Raw genomic sequence first — 14,623 nt, forward strand, 5'->3', positions numbered from 1 at the left:
TTAACAAGTCATATTTAAGCCTTATAGGTAGTTGTGCCGCGTTGGCTCAACATTGTGCTGGCCAATGGCGTGCCTTTACCATCTGGGTGTATAAGAGCATAATCAACCAATGAGAGGGAAGAGGCCAGTCTGACTCTGCCTTTCTGCTGCTGCTGCACTCGGATGGGTGGACGAACATGCTCTTACACGGGCATCAACTGCTGGTTCTCTGCTCCTCCAACAGTGTTTGCAATATTTAAAAAAAGAATCTGAATAAATGGACAGTTTTTTTTTAAATGGCCTACTTGTCTCTTTAAAAAATAAAAGCCTAAAAACGATGTAAATCAAAACGGAGAAGCATTTTAAATTTTTCAAACAACTCTTGCTGAAAACAGCATTTGGCGACTTCCTCAAATTTCACTTATGACGGCGGTTGGACTTGGCTAATGGCAGTTCCCGTTGTGAAAATGCCCTCGTGACTGTAAAGTAGCATGATCGTTTTGCACTGGTGGATGTCTCAGTTATTGTTTATTTGCATCTCTTTATTCCCGTAGTTCGAACCCTTGTCGATCTCGGTCTGTCCAATCATCCAGCGGATACCAACGGACACTGAAAATAAAAGCAAAAAAAAGTGTCAGTCACAGCACAACAGCCAGTCACATTAGCATGCTTCATAACTAAACTAGGGCTACAAGCACTCCGATTCATATTATCATTCATTAGATCAGTGGTTCTCATGAAGGGGAGTTGACTGGGCGGTTGAAAGCAGATTTCATTATTAAAAACATGATCGAATTATCTCTTTAAGCTAAAATTCTGAAAAGCACATAGATCTAAACTCAGTGTAAACTGTTAAATTATAAAATTTAATTTCCCTCTCTCAATAACTAATTGTTTTTAAGAAAATACAGTTCCTGAAACTTAAATCGAGTATGTAAACAAGATCTGTCATAATTACAGCAGAAATACTGAAAATAGCCTATATATTGTGTTGGACAATGGGATTATTAAGAATCGAAAAGGCTGAGAACCACTGCATTAGATCATAAAATTAAACAGGATTCCCACGAACATGGAAACCTAGAAATATCAGGGAATTTTTAACTTCTGAAGCTTGGAAAAGTCATGGAAGTTTGTGAATGCTATGCTTGGCTATCTTCTACTAGATATTACTCCATAAATTCATTTTCAAAGATAGTTTTTCAGAGTCCTCATAAGTCGTTGAAATTCCTTGGTCAACAGGTGTGGGAACCCTGTAGTAAGTAAAGGAAAAGTGAAAGACTGAAATGGAAGATTTATTTAAACAATATCTATTAGATGCAAGAGGTCTTCTAGTATATCTGAATCAGGTTTCTTTTGTGTGCATTTAGCGTTTAGATGAAACTTTTACATCTGAAATGAATCTTTAAGCCTGTTCTCACATGCTATGATATTCAAAGGCACTGTCAGTTCATTCAAATGTGTCATTCATTCATGCGCTTATGAATTGACCAGCATGCAGTAAATCCAGATAGAAGGAGTTGATATACTTACAGCTATAGCACCTAATTGGCCTCCTTTATATTTTTTGAAACAGATTGGGGGGAAATAGCAGCAGTATATAATTCCTTTGTAGCTTGACGACAAACAAAGATTGGCTAAAAATCATCTGCTGCAATCTTATTATTCTGCTATTTGTTACACCAGCTAACATTATAATTCAATAAGAAATAACCACCCCATGCCCTTGTCCTTATCCCAAGTACCTGCTAGACAGAAGACACATGTACAGATGACAGTGAAGGTGGATCCTGATAGCAGCATTTGGAGCAGTAACATGCAGAGAGGGTAGACCAGCAAACAGACCCAGAAGAGCCAGTTCAGCAGGGCCCAAGGTCGGCGCGGAGGGCTTGTAATGGGACCCGGAAAACGTCCTGTCTGTCTGTAATGCTCTTGGAATTTATCCTGTGTGAGTTAGCACAACAAAATTACTTAATGCCCATGTTTGCCCACCTACTGATGTACTAATACGAACTTAAATGGTAATGCCAGCACCAGTGGAAGAACTACTAAAACTAAAAGAAAAAAAAATACTAAGAGTAATAACATGACCAGATCATGTGACAATATAACAGCCAATTCAAAATATTAATACATGCTATAATACTATACACAAAAACACCTCCATTTAAGGCTGGTAGTGCACTTACTTTTTCCTGATAGAGTTTGTGAAGCCAGGCCGCGCATTCAGTCTCATCCTCTGGGATTGTGTCCAGAGGAATCCGCCTAACAAACACAAGGAAATCCATGAAGTTTTATCTTGATCTTGCAGCTGACAACGCATTCATTTAGGAAGCTATTAAACTAAAACATTATGGAGACTGCATGTTGACCTTTGTTATAGCAGGAGATATTATCACAGATCATTTAATATACAACAGGCTGTTAAATATTGACAAAGGGCAATGTGAAGAAGATTTCTCTTTCATTCTTACCTCACATATAAATCAGCATGGTATTTTTTCCCGTTGAGCACTCCTAGTAAAGTTGGCATTTCGTTGTTTCTGAAATTAAGTGTAGAATCGTACACAGCAGTAACTACAGAGGAGACACAAACCAAGTCAGCGAGACAAATTCTTAGAGGCTACATTGGCCAAAAATACATCATCTTTCACTTTAAGTATTCAATTTTAAAGACGTCAAGAGAGTGATTTGCCTGAACTCACTGGAAGATCAACGAAAGCATTGACCGTATCATTACTTAAAGGCCAAGAAGCTCTCACCCGTTCCCCTGAGGTTCTGGGCCGTGACACAAAAGCCCTTGGTCCGAGGTAGAAGGTGGTACTTGAGTTTGGGAAGACCTTTCTTCTCTGCCACCTCCATACTAATCTTGTGCTTCTTTTCTGTGAAACGTGTGCCTTCACAGTGCAACAGGAACTACAGACAAATCATAAAAATTAACATCAACCACACCAGGGGGGCAGAAAAGCTTAGTAAAATATAGGATATAGTGTATTTGTTAAGGGAACAGTTTACCCAAAAACTGACTTGTTAATAGTCAGATGGATTACATTCATAATGCTCATTTGGAGCAATGACCTACTGTCATCACTTGGAAAGGGCTGCCTGAATATTTTTCAGAAATTCTCCTATTATGTTCCACAGAAAATAAAACAACATTTGGGCTGGGGAACATTTTCTTTTCAATTTTTGGGTGAACAGGTTAACTATTCCTTTAAGTAATTGTTTTTCTAAGATAAAGGAAAAGAGAATTCTGAAATCAAGTAAAATCACCAGAGTACAATGTGCAATGAGATTTCACAAATATACCCAAAAGTTTTCTGGGTAATCATGAAGGTTGCGCAGGCTTTGCACTACTGTCTTGCGATCCTCTTCCCATTTTCTTTTGCAGAAGACAATTTCCTGGAAGTACCACATCCAGCCAATCACAGGAACAAAGGAAAGTTCCTTTTTTGCCAAAACCTTTGAGCTCTGAAAGCAAGATATGACAAAAACAAATGCATGAGACCACAACAAAATAATCTGCATCATGACACTACTGCGTCTTTAAAAATAATTATGAGTCACGCGCATGTTAAGGTGTGGGAATGTTACGTTTTGGTTTGAAACTGTATTTTTATCTTACCCCTAAAACCCCAAATCTCTCACAGAAGGTCCAGCCGGTCATAAAATCGATCTCAAAGTTATGATTGAGGACAACAATGGCGTTTTCTTTGCCATAGAAATGATAGCTTTCTGGATCCGTGTAAAGTGTGCATTCGGTCCCGGACCACCACTCCAACAAAGCCACCAATTCTGAACAAAACCACAACAACAAAAAATACATTCTGAATTATGATCTATATAATGCAGAATGCATTTACATATTCATGAATGTGAAGTAGTCCAACAAGTTCATCAACTTTGTTTGTAAATAGAGCAATTTGCAATATTCAAAAATATCAACTTCCTGTTTTGTTACCCTCAGAGAGACACTGAGGTTTTCAAACAGGAAATAATGGTTGTACGTATTGTGCATCCTACAATACAATCAAGGCACAACGCAGCAGGAGACATGATAATCATGATCTCCAGCACTGATACGTATTACTGACCACTTTTTACTTTGTTACTATTTTTATGTAATTCTGTCACATGCTGTAGTTCTTTGTCAGTCCCAGTAAGCACTGGAAGCTTGTTGCATCATGGCTGGTTATTTCAGTATCTTTCTTTGGAACATTTGAGCCCACATGTGACAGCTTGCAGGACTTACGGCTAGAAACGGAATAACCCAATCTGCAGTTGATCTTGCGTGCGAGCTGCTTGTTAATGGGCCACAGTGGTAGAGTACAAAGCTGGAGCAGATTGATAATAAACCCACTGACTAGGAACACATAACAGATAATGAGATGACACAGCAGCTGGGTTTTCAATACTTGAAGGATTCCCATCCTTATCATGTAGTCTTGACTGTTTCCTCTAAATCCTCTGCAGAGAGAGAGAGAGAGAGAGAGAAAAAGATAAATATAAACAACTTTCATATTAAGCAGAATACTTATGAATAAAGATGCAAAGCACCTCGCAAAATATGTTGCACATGTAAAAAACTGTTTTTGAAATATGAAAATCTACCCGAGCCAATATTCAAATAGCATGGTTGCAACAAAGAGGAATAAAGTTCAGGGTTGTTATTTTTTTCCCCCGTTCCTCTTTTTCACATCAACCAACTTTAATGTTGTGAAAATGGTTAATAGTTCAAAACAATTATTATAACTTTATACACTGTGGTTTTACAAACTGCCACATTTTCCTACGGCTCTTTGTGTGATCCTGAATAGCTCACCCAAAACTTTAGATTGTTAGATTGTCCATTCTGACTCAAGAACCTGTGCGACTGGATTAAGACAATGAGTCCAACCCTAACTGAGTTTTGAGTGTGTTCAAGTGAGTTGTTAAAACTTTGAATGGTATTGTTTCTATCAAGAGCTAGACAACCCAGCCACTTCAGGTCAGGCGAGGAATGTGCTCTTTTATTACTCTGTGGCATACGCTATTTTCATGAGTAAATAGTTCATTTAAAAGCAGTGTTTGTGAAAGAACTGAGAAGACCAATAGCTAGCACAGAGCGAGACGAGACCTGTCCCTATCATCGCTGTCAGCTCTTCCACGTGAAAGACTCTCAGGGCAAAGGCTGAAACAGAAATGTCACAGTGTCACATGTGTGGCTGTGTCCACTGTGTGTTTTGGCAGAAGCACATTCAGTTTGAGGGTGCAATGTTGTCTACACACTCTCTGCTAGTGCTAGTGGAAAAAAGTGTGAACTTTAATGGTTTTAAATCAAATAGTGTAAAACACATTTTTGCAGTCATGCGTGTAGAAATGAAGCAGATTACTTCTAGGTTGATAAAATGTAAAATCTGCATTAGTCGAAGGGATTTTGATTCATTTCAGTTACTCAAATCAGAGTCGTCCACCTATTTGACTCTTTCCGCAAGGACTCTTGTGCAAGAACCTGGCAAGAATCAAATACTGAATTCGTGAAAAACAAAGCTGATCCAAACATAAGCATTCAGAAAACATCTCTCCCGTTTGATAATAAACTTATATAATTAATAAGACAATATTATAGAAAATAAATGATTTCTCTTGTACGAATGAGATGCTGTGTCCATTGAAGGGGAACTACTGTTCGTTCAGCAGATTCAACCAATGAAAGGATCATTCAGAACCGGTCTCGAAAGCTATTGGTTTGTGTCATAGTCAGTTCACGAATCATCCAGAACAGTCGCTTCAAAAGCGAGAGAACTAGAAATATGAGACGGTCTGTAGAAATAATCAAAAACGATTCGTTCACTTAAACACACACATGGAGAGAAACGACTAATCTGTACTAAGTTAACACTACAGGGTGTGCCTTGTTTGGACGATCAGTTTAACCTTCACACTCACCCGCAGGTAACTGACTGTCAAAAGTACAGAATCTGTTAGTTCACAGTATATTTGTTACAATAGCAGATACATCTTTCTCTACTGGTCATTTGTGTTACACCTAAATTTTTGCCTTGGTATCGTGGGCATCAAGAGTGAACAGACAGCCGTAGAAAACATCGAGCAAAACTCGTGCACATGTTAAATCGCATACAAAGAACGGGACTTCATCTTTCATCAGAAGACACAAATACCTTTTCCCCTGGCGCGGTTAGTGGTAGTAGTAGAGCATCCGTGTCATCATATGGAGATGATTAGAGACCGCATGAGAGAGATATTAATCTGGAGGATGTTTTAAGTTGGCCAGGACAGGCTGAGAAGAGATTCCAGCGTTGGGTGGAGGAATCTGAGACCACACCCGGCAAAAAAGACGCTGCGCGAAGAGAACTGGAAAGTGGGCAGGGACTTCAGCAGGTCATTATGTAATTTCCTCTGTTCAAAGCCAACGCTGCTTCGGTTTCTTTACACAGGCTGCTTCACACTGTTCAGTGACAGTGTTCACATCGACCGGCAGATGAACGTAACTGCCAGAAACACACAGGCAACTATAGGACACCATCACCTTAAACGTGAAGCGTACAAACCCAATTCTCAGAACGATTGCGCCTTCTACTGGATGAGAAGAGCTTGGCTGGGCTTTATTTCAGAGACAAAAGAATACAATGTTGATACAATGTTGTAAAGAAGCTCATTGTTTTTCTGTGAGAGAAACAGAAAGGCGTGTTTTCTTGGGGAGAGAAACCTTTGATAGGATATTAGTAGATATAAATTTTTCACGACCTTTGTTTGCTTTGCATTTGAGAAAGAATTGACATGCTTTTCTTTGTTCCTTACAAAAAGCTGACTACAGAATTTGTATTCAGGCACAATGCTGACTTAAATATTTGTACAGAGATGCAACCCTGAGAAATACATCATATTTGTCTATGACCACATCTTTGTCTTTTGAATAAATCACTGTTCTTAAAGGGATAGTTCACCCCAAAATAAACAATTCTGTAGAATATATAGTAGATGGAACAGCTTACAGATTCACAATACCCTTCACATGTTGCATCCAAATTGGAAACACATATGGTAGATGGAAAAGCTTAAGGACTCAAACGAAGATATCAAAATATTATTTTGTAAGAAGTATTTTTTTCCATACAGTAAAAGTCAGTGGGCTCCAATGTTGTTTTGGACACTTGAATTTTATTCCAACAATATATTTTAATGTAAGTGATCAGAAATTTTGAACCATCAACTTGGACATTTATTTGATACCATTCAGTTAATCTATCTATGCAAATATTTCTGAAACAATGATAACCCCCCAGATCATCAAATTATAATACAAAGGACCAGATTCTGCCCTCCACTGATTGAACTATGATTGAGGTCCACTTTAAGAGAGGCTCTCCACCAGCATCAAAAGACCTGCTATGACATGAAAATACTTAATTTATTCAGTGATTCACAAACCATGTGGAAAGGCCATTCAAATATGACACTCAAAATAGTAACCTCTTCACTCGAAGGGAAATTAAATCTATTTTTGCATGCTGGCATTATTCTGAATAATACACTATTCAGATTAAATTGGCTGCTTTTGAAAATAGCACAAGCTGTTAAATTCACAATACCCTTCACATGTTGCATCCGAAATTAAAAACATAGTGGATGAAAAAGGGGGTGAAAATGCTCATCTCTGCCAACTTTGAGAGCAATTTGTGTTTTATAGATTTAAATGAGGACACTGGAGAAATATGACGGTTACCAAGGATGCCCTGGCTGATGTAACTGAGGTTATCTGAAGCCTGATGGGATAGAGCCCCTCAGCAGTGGAAAGCTGAAGATCAGGGAATAGTTTAATGAAGTGCATGTTAAAAAGCTCGCAATTGAAAGATGTGATTACACATTTATGGTTGTATGTAGCAAGGCATTTTTTTTTTTTTTTTGCAAAATAGTTTACATGATGATTTTACAATATACAAACATACAACATAATTAAAAATAAAATCAATATTTTGGAGAAAAAAATTATTTGTATGCCAATTATTTGAGCCATAGTGTAATGAACAGCAAATTGTTTTTCTGAGATATTCTTGTGAAGAACTATAATGTGATGATTTTCCTTTTTTACCCATTGTGTCATTTAATTATTGGAGAAAAATGCTTTAATAGAAATTATATATATATATATATATATATATATATATATATATATATATATATATATATATATATATATATATAAAATACTTTAAGAACTGTTTTAAATAAAATTAGGCCTACATTTATAAACAAGCAATACAACGTTTTTGCGGATACAGATGTGCTTTTCTTAAAATATTATTATTTAGCACAAATGGAGCATCTTAAACAACGGGTTTTTTTCTTAATCGGCAAAAACATAAATATTCATATGATATCACAGTGTATGTTATGACAGTAGCAGGAGACATGAGCAGAGCACATCAGCGGCTGGATGACGAACGGATGGCGAGACGATTAGGCCAATCAGAGGCTCTCAAAGCGGTTGACAACAACTGTGAATGGACAGGGGATTGCAGAGGGAAGTGACGGGTCAGGAAATGAAGAGGGAGATGGGAGTAGGTGCAGTTTATAAGAGGGTCCGTATCATATTTCTATCGCCATACTAACAGAGGCTGATGCGCCTCCACGCGCTATTGGCTCAGGGGAATTTCCATTTGATGCCGGAAATGGACGTGGCAAGATGACAAATTAAAGATGGGTTTCCTGTTTCAAATCTATTCAAGATATCAACAGTCAGTTGGCTTCTGACCCTTTTCCTCCAGCTCTCTCTCTCTCTAATGTCCCGATAGCGCTCTTGGGGGCTCTGCAGGATATCCCCTTCAAAATCAAATGGCCCGGGGCAGACTTCACCCTGGTGAGTCAAGACATCTAATAAACCCAGACGTTTTGCATGACAGCTGTAAATACATATGTGTTTGTTTAGTTGTCAGCTTGCTGACTGAGCTCTCTTTATTCTCTTGGACAGCTGGATGTGTCATGTTGTGTTTTGAGTTGTCTTGTAGCGTGTTGATATTTTCTCTAACAGTATCATGAAGTATTAAAGTACACAAATGTCAAGTAAAACTGTCTGGTTTATCTCTCTTTGGCTATTTACTCCTTCAGAAGTTAAATATGCACTAATATGTAATAATATCTCTTTTTCTGCAGTCAACTTCAGGAGGCCTGTACAAAGATGACTCTGTCATCATGACAACTGCAGAAAAAGAAAAGTACAAATGTGTATTGCCATCTTTATCCAGCAACCAGGAGGTGTTGTTATGCATGGCCAAATTTTTAGTTATTAACAGATCGAGTCATACTGGACATATAAAGTGTGCCACGGGAAGCATGTACGGGAGTACCATGAAGACAAGGAGACGGGGCAGGTAAAATCACTGTTTATGATATACTGTATGTTGCCAAATCATTATATATCTTTATATCATATTGAAAATACCTACAGTACCACTCAAAAACTGGGATTGGTAAGATTTGGTAATGTTTTTGGTCTCTTATGCTCCCCATGGCTGTTTAAAAATACAGTAAAATATTATGAAATATTGTTCCAATTTAAAATAACTGATTTCTATTTCAATATTTACTTCTGTGATGACAAAGCTGAATTTTCAGTGAGTCTTCAGTGTCACATGATCCATTTAATACATCCTTGCTTATTAAAAGTATTACTCTCTAAAAAATGTCTCAGAAGATCAACATTCAGGAATACTATCTGGGTACCATGAATAATTAGCACCAGGTGCCAGATTAACACTAATAAATTGGTGAGTGTTCTCTAATTTTAATTAGTTCATTTCTCAAATATCTCATTCTTTTATACTGTGCCTCAGAATACAATTAATTTATAAAATATGCTTAAAAAAACTGCACTTCTACTCCTGTTACGATAACCTCAAATAAGACTAAGCAGTGACCTTGAAATGTAGGAAATTGAGTCCAGTTTTAATAATGTCATGTATGTTGTTTTGGTGATACCTCATCAGGGTCGTATCTCACTTTTATGGCCATGGAGATGTTTGACCTAACTGGGAAACTGAGACAGGTTCTAGTCAAACTCAAGTGAGTTACCCAAACTTCTTGACACTATGAGGTTTTGGGGTTTCTTGAATGCTGCCACTAACACTTACCTGTTCTGTTTCAGGTGTAAGGAGTCAGAGTCTCCTCATGCTGTTACAGTTTACATGCTGGAACCTCAGACCTGTCAGTATGTTCTTGGGGTGAGTGGAAAACAAAATGACTTTTTTTTCATACAGCCTTATTAGATGGTTCCAGTGACGAGCACATAGTGTTTTTATGTTATGGCTTATGAAAAGCTAAAGTGTGATCATTTCATGTGGATAACCTTTATCCTGGTTATTCTGCCACAGGTTGAGTCGCCTATAATATGCAAGATCTTGGACACTGCAGATGAAAATGGATTTCTTTCAATCCCTAGCTAGCCTAAACAGAGGAATACATTTTGGTTCAGAGAATGAACAATACAGAAGAGGAAGGCAGTATGACTGTCAGAGGGAGAGATAAAGGTCTGATAAAGTCTAGTTCCATAGATCATGGTGGTGATATGGACTTGCTGAACCCACCCTTTGAGGAAGTCCCTCACTTTCTCTTGAAGACTAAACAAGGAGGAGATTTGATGTAACTTTTATTAACCTGGAGATGCAGCTAGGACTGAATCTTCAATGTTTTATTTAGAAATCTCAAACCTGTTGAAGAATATTTTTGGTCAGCTTTTTTATAGTTTGGCACATTTAAATGGTTTGCTTTGGGAAAATCACTTTAAAATCTAATCAAATGATTAATTTGTTCTGTTAATCAACTGATTATACAAGCTGGTCAGCTGTTTTTAAATATACAGTATTTATTTGATAACTTCTGGTAGTTCAGTGCTTGCCATCATCACTGTGCATATGAAAATGGTTATATTGTTTTTAAAGTGATAGAAGTAGTAATGGTGCAATGCAAACTGCAAGGGAAAATACATGTCTTGTATGCATCTTTATTTTTTTGGCAATCATGGGTCATTAATTTATGTTCACAATTTGTGATTAACCTCTGTCAACCATTGCTGGTTCTTTCTCAGCCTGTACATGTTCAGATGAATAAAATGAGTTTCATGTTTCAAGTCATTTCAGAAGATTCATACACTACCTTAATGAATACACTGCAAAAAATTGTTCTTAGTATTTTTGCCTGGTTTTCCAGTACAAATACTGATATGTTCTTAAATCAAGACCTAGCAAATTGACCTAGGTTTGATGAAAATAATGGGAAAAATACTTTTTAATTAATTTTTGGCAAATTGGCAAATATTTTTCCTGATTTAAGCATAAAATCACTGAATTCTTTGTTTTCCAGTGCAAAAATATAAGCAAAAATTCAGAAATGTTTTTCTTCATTTACAATCATTCACACAGCGCTATTCATTGTAACAAAGAAAAGATTTCTCATGGAGAAATAGACATGCCTGTGCTAAACCCTTTACCTGCACTAGGTGATGCTAGCGTGCCTTCATGCTTAGGTTTTGTTCAGATAACTTCTGCTCTTACATAAAAAACATCCATCATTAGCTTAATTAAGGCATGTGAATACCTAAAAGACATGATCAACAAAGCAAACTATAGCAGTATATTACCAAAAATTCTCAAATGAAAGATGTCTGGATACACTTGCAAAACATTTAATCAGTTCATATATAAAATGTAGGATGTTACACAAATACATAATCTGCCTCAAAACTATTACATGAAAATGCCATGTAAATGTAAAAATAGAACATCCTTCAGTCCAGAAAATATTGATAACACTTTAGGGGAAAGCGGCAATTAGCTAGTCCCATTTTCGCACATTGTCTCTTGAGCAAAACACCATTAGCAAATCACGAGCAAACATTATAAATGCATGACGTTCTACAGCTCAGACTGAGGGGATGGGAATGTGATGAGCTGAGGTGCTGTCGAAGTCCTGCAGCGCCTCCTGGTGGGTGTGGTAATGCATAGCCACGTAGTTTTTGGCAAAGGCTGTGGTTTGAGAGTTGACCGGCTGCAGGCTGTTGGGGGAATTCGGGCCTGCTGACGGACTGCTGTTATAGATACTGTAGTAGGGCTCTATGCGCGTATTGATGGGTGTAGATGTGCTCGGGGGTCTGGGCTTGCGTCCAGCAGTGGCACAGGGGCTAGGCATGCTGTCCCGGGAGTGACTGGGTCCGCAAGCCTGGTCCACCAGCCTCCTCTGAGGCTTTGGTGACAGCATATACGCCGAGTTGGTCTCGTGGTGCGAGGACTTGTTGCGGTTGACTTCCAGACTTCCTTTGCCCATAGCGTGTAGGCGTGTCTTCTGCTTGCAGCACAGGAAGCTCAAGGTCAGCCACTGGAGGCAGCAGAGCACACGGCGACGCAGACCCGCGCTGTTGCGTGAATACACAAACGGGTTGATTCCAGACTTCAGGAAGATGAGGGCGAATCCACAGAGCTCGAACTGGTAGTGGACAAAACTGCTCTCCGGTGACACCATATCCTGTGCCAAAGATATACCTAGCGGTAAACAGCACAACAACACAGAGATGACGATCACTATGCATGTGACCACAGCCTTTGAATCCTTGGCTGTCGCCAGGTTAACTGTGGAGACCAACTGGCAGCAAGTTGCTCCAGTGGCAGCCCCGGGCACGAGGGGCTGGTTGGTTCTCCGGGTAAAGGAGTGCGTCTGGACATGTTGGAGCTTGTTGTATGTCTGGTTGCGGTACAGCGAGGGCACCTGCACTGTACATTGCATGCCCTCGAAACCAGTGGCAATTAGCTGCGGATGAGTAGGTGGACGTGTCGCGTCCACTGTAATGATGGGACACTTTCGAACCTGAGCGTTCTTCCTCAACGCCTGAGCGATCATGAGGTATGAGATGGACACCACACCTACACAGAAAGCAAAGTCTGCAATGTATACGTACAATACTACCTTGGCCTTGTTGCCAGTAAGACCAAAGTGCGGCAGGCAAGGTCCGGAGCTCCTGGGATATGCTCGTAAGGTGACCAAAGCCGCCAGTGTGAAACTGGTGGTCCATAACAATGCAGTGAGGGCCAGAGTACAGGGGAACGAGGCTGTGCGGTTGGGCTGCTGACCCAGGACCATGCGGAGCCGATGCAGGGCAATCACAGCCACTGTTTCGAGGGACATAATGATGAAGCCAGAGCTGGTGAGGTGGAAGGCAAAGCAGAAGCCCTTGGACACGCCGCTACCTGCATCTCCAGCATCCAGAAAGAGAACCAGTGCAAACATGGGCGCAGTGACGCAGCAAATGAACAGGTCACAGAAGGATAAGTTGAGGATCATGAAGTCGAAGTTGGTGCGGAACTTGCGGAACGCCGGGTCGAAAAAGGACAAGAAGACCACCAAGTTTCCATAAGAACCGAGACAAAATATGAGAACCAACAGGAGGGAACAGGAGGCAAGGGTAGCTGTGTGGATTAATGCCCAGCCGCTCATAGAAGCAGACTGGCCCTGGGAGCTGTTGAAGCCCCGAGGTTTCGCAAACTCAGCCAGGTCCAAAGGCCAGGCGGTGCTGTTCATGGTACACATGGGGAGGCAAAGTGGTCACAGCCTCAGAGTGTTGCCCATCCTGCCTTTAGGTCACCCAAGAGTGAGCTAATACTCCCATTGTGCACATAGATCATGGTAAAACCTCTGGATTGCTGCAAGGACACAGATAAATAATATTCATTAGTAACAGACAATATGTAATACAATGTACATAAATAATTATGACAACGGGCTAATGGCTTTTTTTAACCACTTGAGGGATTAATTTGAATCTATGTGATATCTTTATCATCACTTGATGCACAAATAATTTGGAATTTCTTTAAAAACACAGAACATAAAGATGATTATTGTACCTTATCTAATACGTGCGCGTTCCCGTCATCCACATTTCTATAGATTAAGATGAGTACGTGCCTGCAACAATCCGCACAGTATCTGAATTTCTTTTCTTATCTGTTAACCACCTCAGTTGAGAATGATATTACTGCAGGTGAATGTGCGCCGACTATAAAATCGTGTCAAAATGCATCCAGACCCCATCTTTGAAAGAACACCTACAATAGATCACATGCATCATTAAAATAAATGTCCAACAAATCTCTTATACACCGTTCAGTCCATACACACAATCGCCTATAATAACCCTGAGGCTTTCTTTCTAACGTTACACCTGCCGAAAAATTATGATTTTCTTACCATGGATTCCCTATGTGTGCCTTTAAGACACCGCGTTTTCCACATTTGTACGGATCTCCAAAGTACATGAACGTCACAAGCATCCTATTTAGAGAAAGACTATCACAGTATAAGATGAGAATGAAAAACAGAGTGAATTCAATCCGCAGAAGGAAAGTGGGCGCGCCACACTGGAATCATATTGAAGCCCGCGAATGGACAGCAAGCGCGTGCCCGTGAGAACAGGATGCTCAGGCAGGAAGCACAAAGAGTCTAATTTTGTCCACATATATATATATATATATATACATACATACACACACACACACACATATATATATATATAGTTCATTTAAATAAGAGTAGAGATGAGGAATTCTGCCGATTCCATTATATTTATCATATTTTTTGATTACACACACGTACATAA

General features: G+C 39.2%; 2 protein-coding genes and 1 long non-coding RNA gene across 6 annotated transcripts; 1 reads left to right on the plus strand and 2 right to left on the minus strand.

Moving 5' to 3' along the window:
• Positions 1-302: 302 nt before the first annotated feature.
• LOC113112503 (1-acyl-sn-glycerol-3-phosphate acyltransferase delta-like) lies at positions 303-6,498 on the minus strand. Its single transcript, XM_026278144.1, has 9 exons — positions 6,141-6,498; positions 4,232-4,446; positions 3,605-3,774; positions 3,289-3,450; positions 2,742-2,895; positions 2,454-2,556; positions 2,169-2,244; positions 1,725-1,923; positions 303-588 (listed from the first exon to the last, which is right to left on the minus strand). The coding sequence occupies exons 2-9, from the start codon at positions 4,416-4,418 to the stop codon at positions 497-499; spliced, it is 1,143 nt and encodes a 380-aa protein (XP_026133929.1). The 5' UTR covers positions 4,419-4,446; positions 6,141-6,498; the 3' UTR covers positions 303-496.
• A 2,024-nt stretch (positions 6,499-8,522) lies between these two features.
• LOC113112506 (uncharacterized) lies at positions 8,523-11,104 on the plus strand. Of its 2 annotated transcripts, none has more exons than XR_003293439.1 (6): positions 8,523-8,839; positions 9,133-9,350; positions 9,671-9,746; positions 9,966-10,041; positions 10,124-10,199; positions 10,350-11,104. It is a non-coding gene; the product is annotated as an uncharacterized LOC113112506 (long non-coding RNA). The 2 variants fall into 2 exon arrangements; XR_003293440.1 differs by having other exon boundaries at positions 9,674-9,746.
• Positions 11,105-11,184: 80 nt separating this feature from the next.
• LOC113112504 (probable G-protein coupled receptor 75) lies at positions 11,185-14,424 on the minus strand. 3 transcript variants are annotated; one of them, XM_026278147.1, is made up of 3 exons: positions 14,215-14,424; positions 13,872-14,058; positions 11,185-13,667 (listed from the first exon to the last, which is right to left on the minus strand). In XM_026278147.1, exon 3 carries the CDS (start codon positions 13,552-13,554, stop codon positions 11,896-11,898), a length of 1,659 nt encoding a protein of 552 aa, XP_026133932.1. In that variant the 5' UTR covers positions 13,555-13,667; positions 13,872-14,058; positions 14,215-14,424; the 3' UTR covers positions 11,185-11,895. The 3 variants fall into 3 exon arrangements, with proteins under 3 accessions (XP_026133932.1, XP_026133931.1, XP_026133930.1); XM_026278146.1 differs by having other exon boundaries at positions 13,872-14,072; XM_026278145.1 differs by lacking the exon at positions 13,872-14,058.
• Positions 14,425-14,623: the final 199 nt, after the last annotated feature.

Source organism: Carassius auratus, chromosome 13, assembly GCF_003368295.1.
Source record: "Carassius auratus strain Wakin chromosome 13, ASM336829v1, whole genome shotgun sequence".
NCBI lineage: Eukaryota > Metazoa > Chordata > Actinopteri > Cypriniformes > Cyprinidae > Carassius > Carassius auratus.

Bases quoted from the DNA above. Each gene is read 5' to 3' on its own strand.
- LOC113112504 (XM_026278145.1), bottom strand. From the start codon at position 13,554: ATGTGTACCATGAACAGCACCGCCTGGCCTTTGGACCTGGCTGAGTTT.
- LOC113112503 (XM_026278144.1), bottom strand. From the start codon at position 4,418: ATGATAAGGATGGGAATCCTTCAAGTATTGAAAACCCAGCTGCTGTGT. The intron at 3,451-3,604 runs GTAAGATAAAAA...TCTTGCTTTCAG, and splicing joins AGAGATTTGGGGTTTTAGGG to AGCTCAAAGGTTTTGGCAAA. The intron at 1,924-2,168 runs GTAAGTGCACTA...TAACTCACACAG, and splicing joins ACAAACTCTATCAGGAAAAA to GATAAATTCCAAGAGCATTA.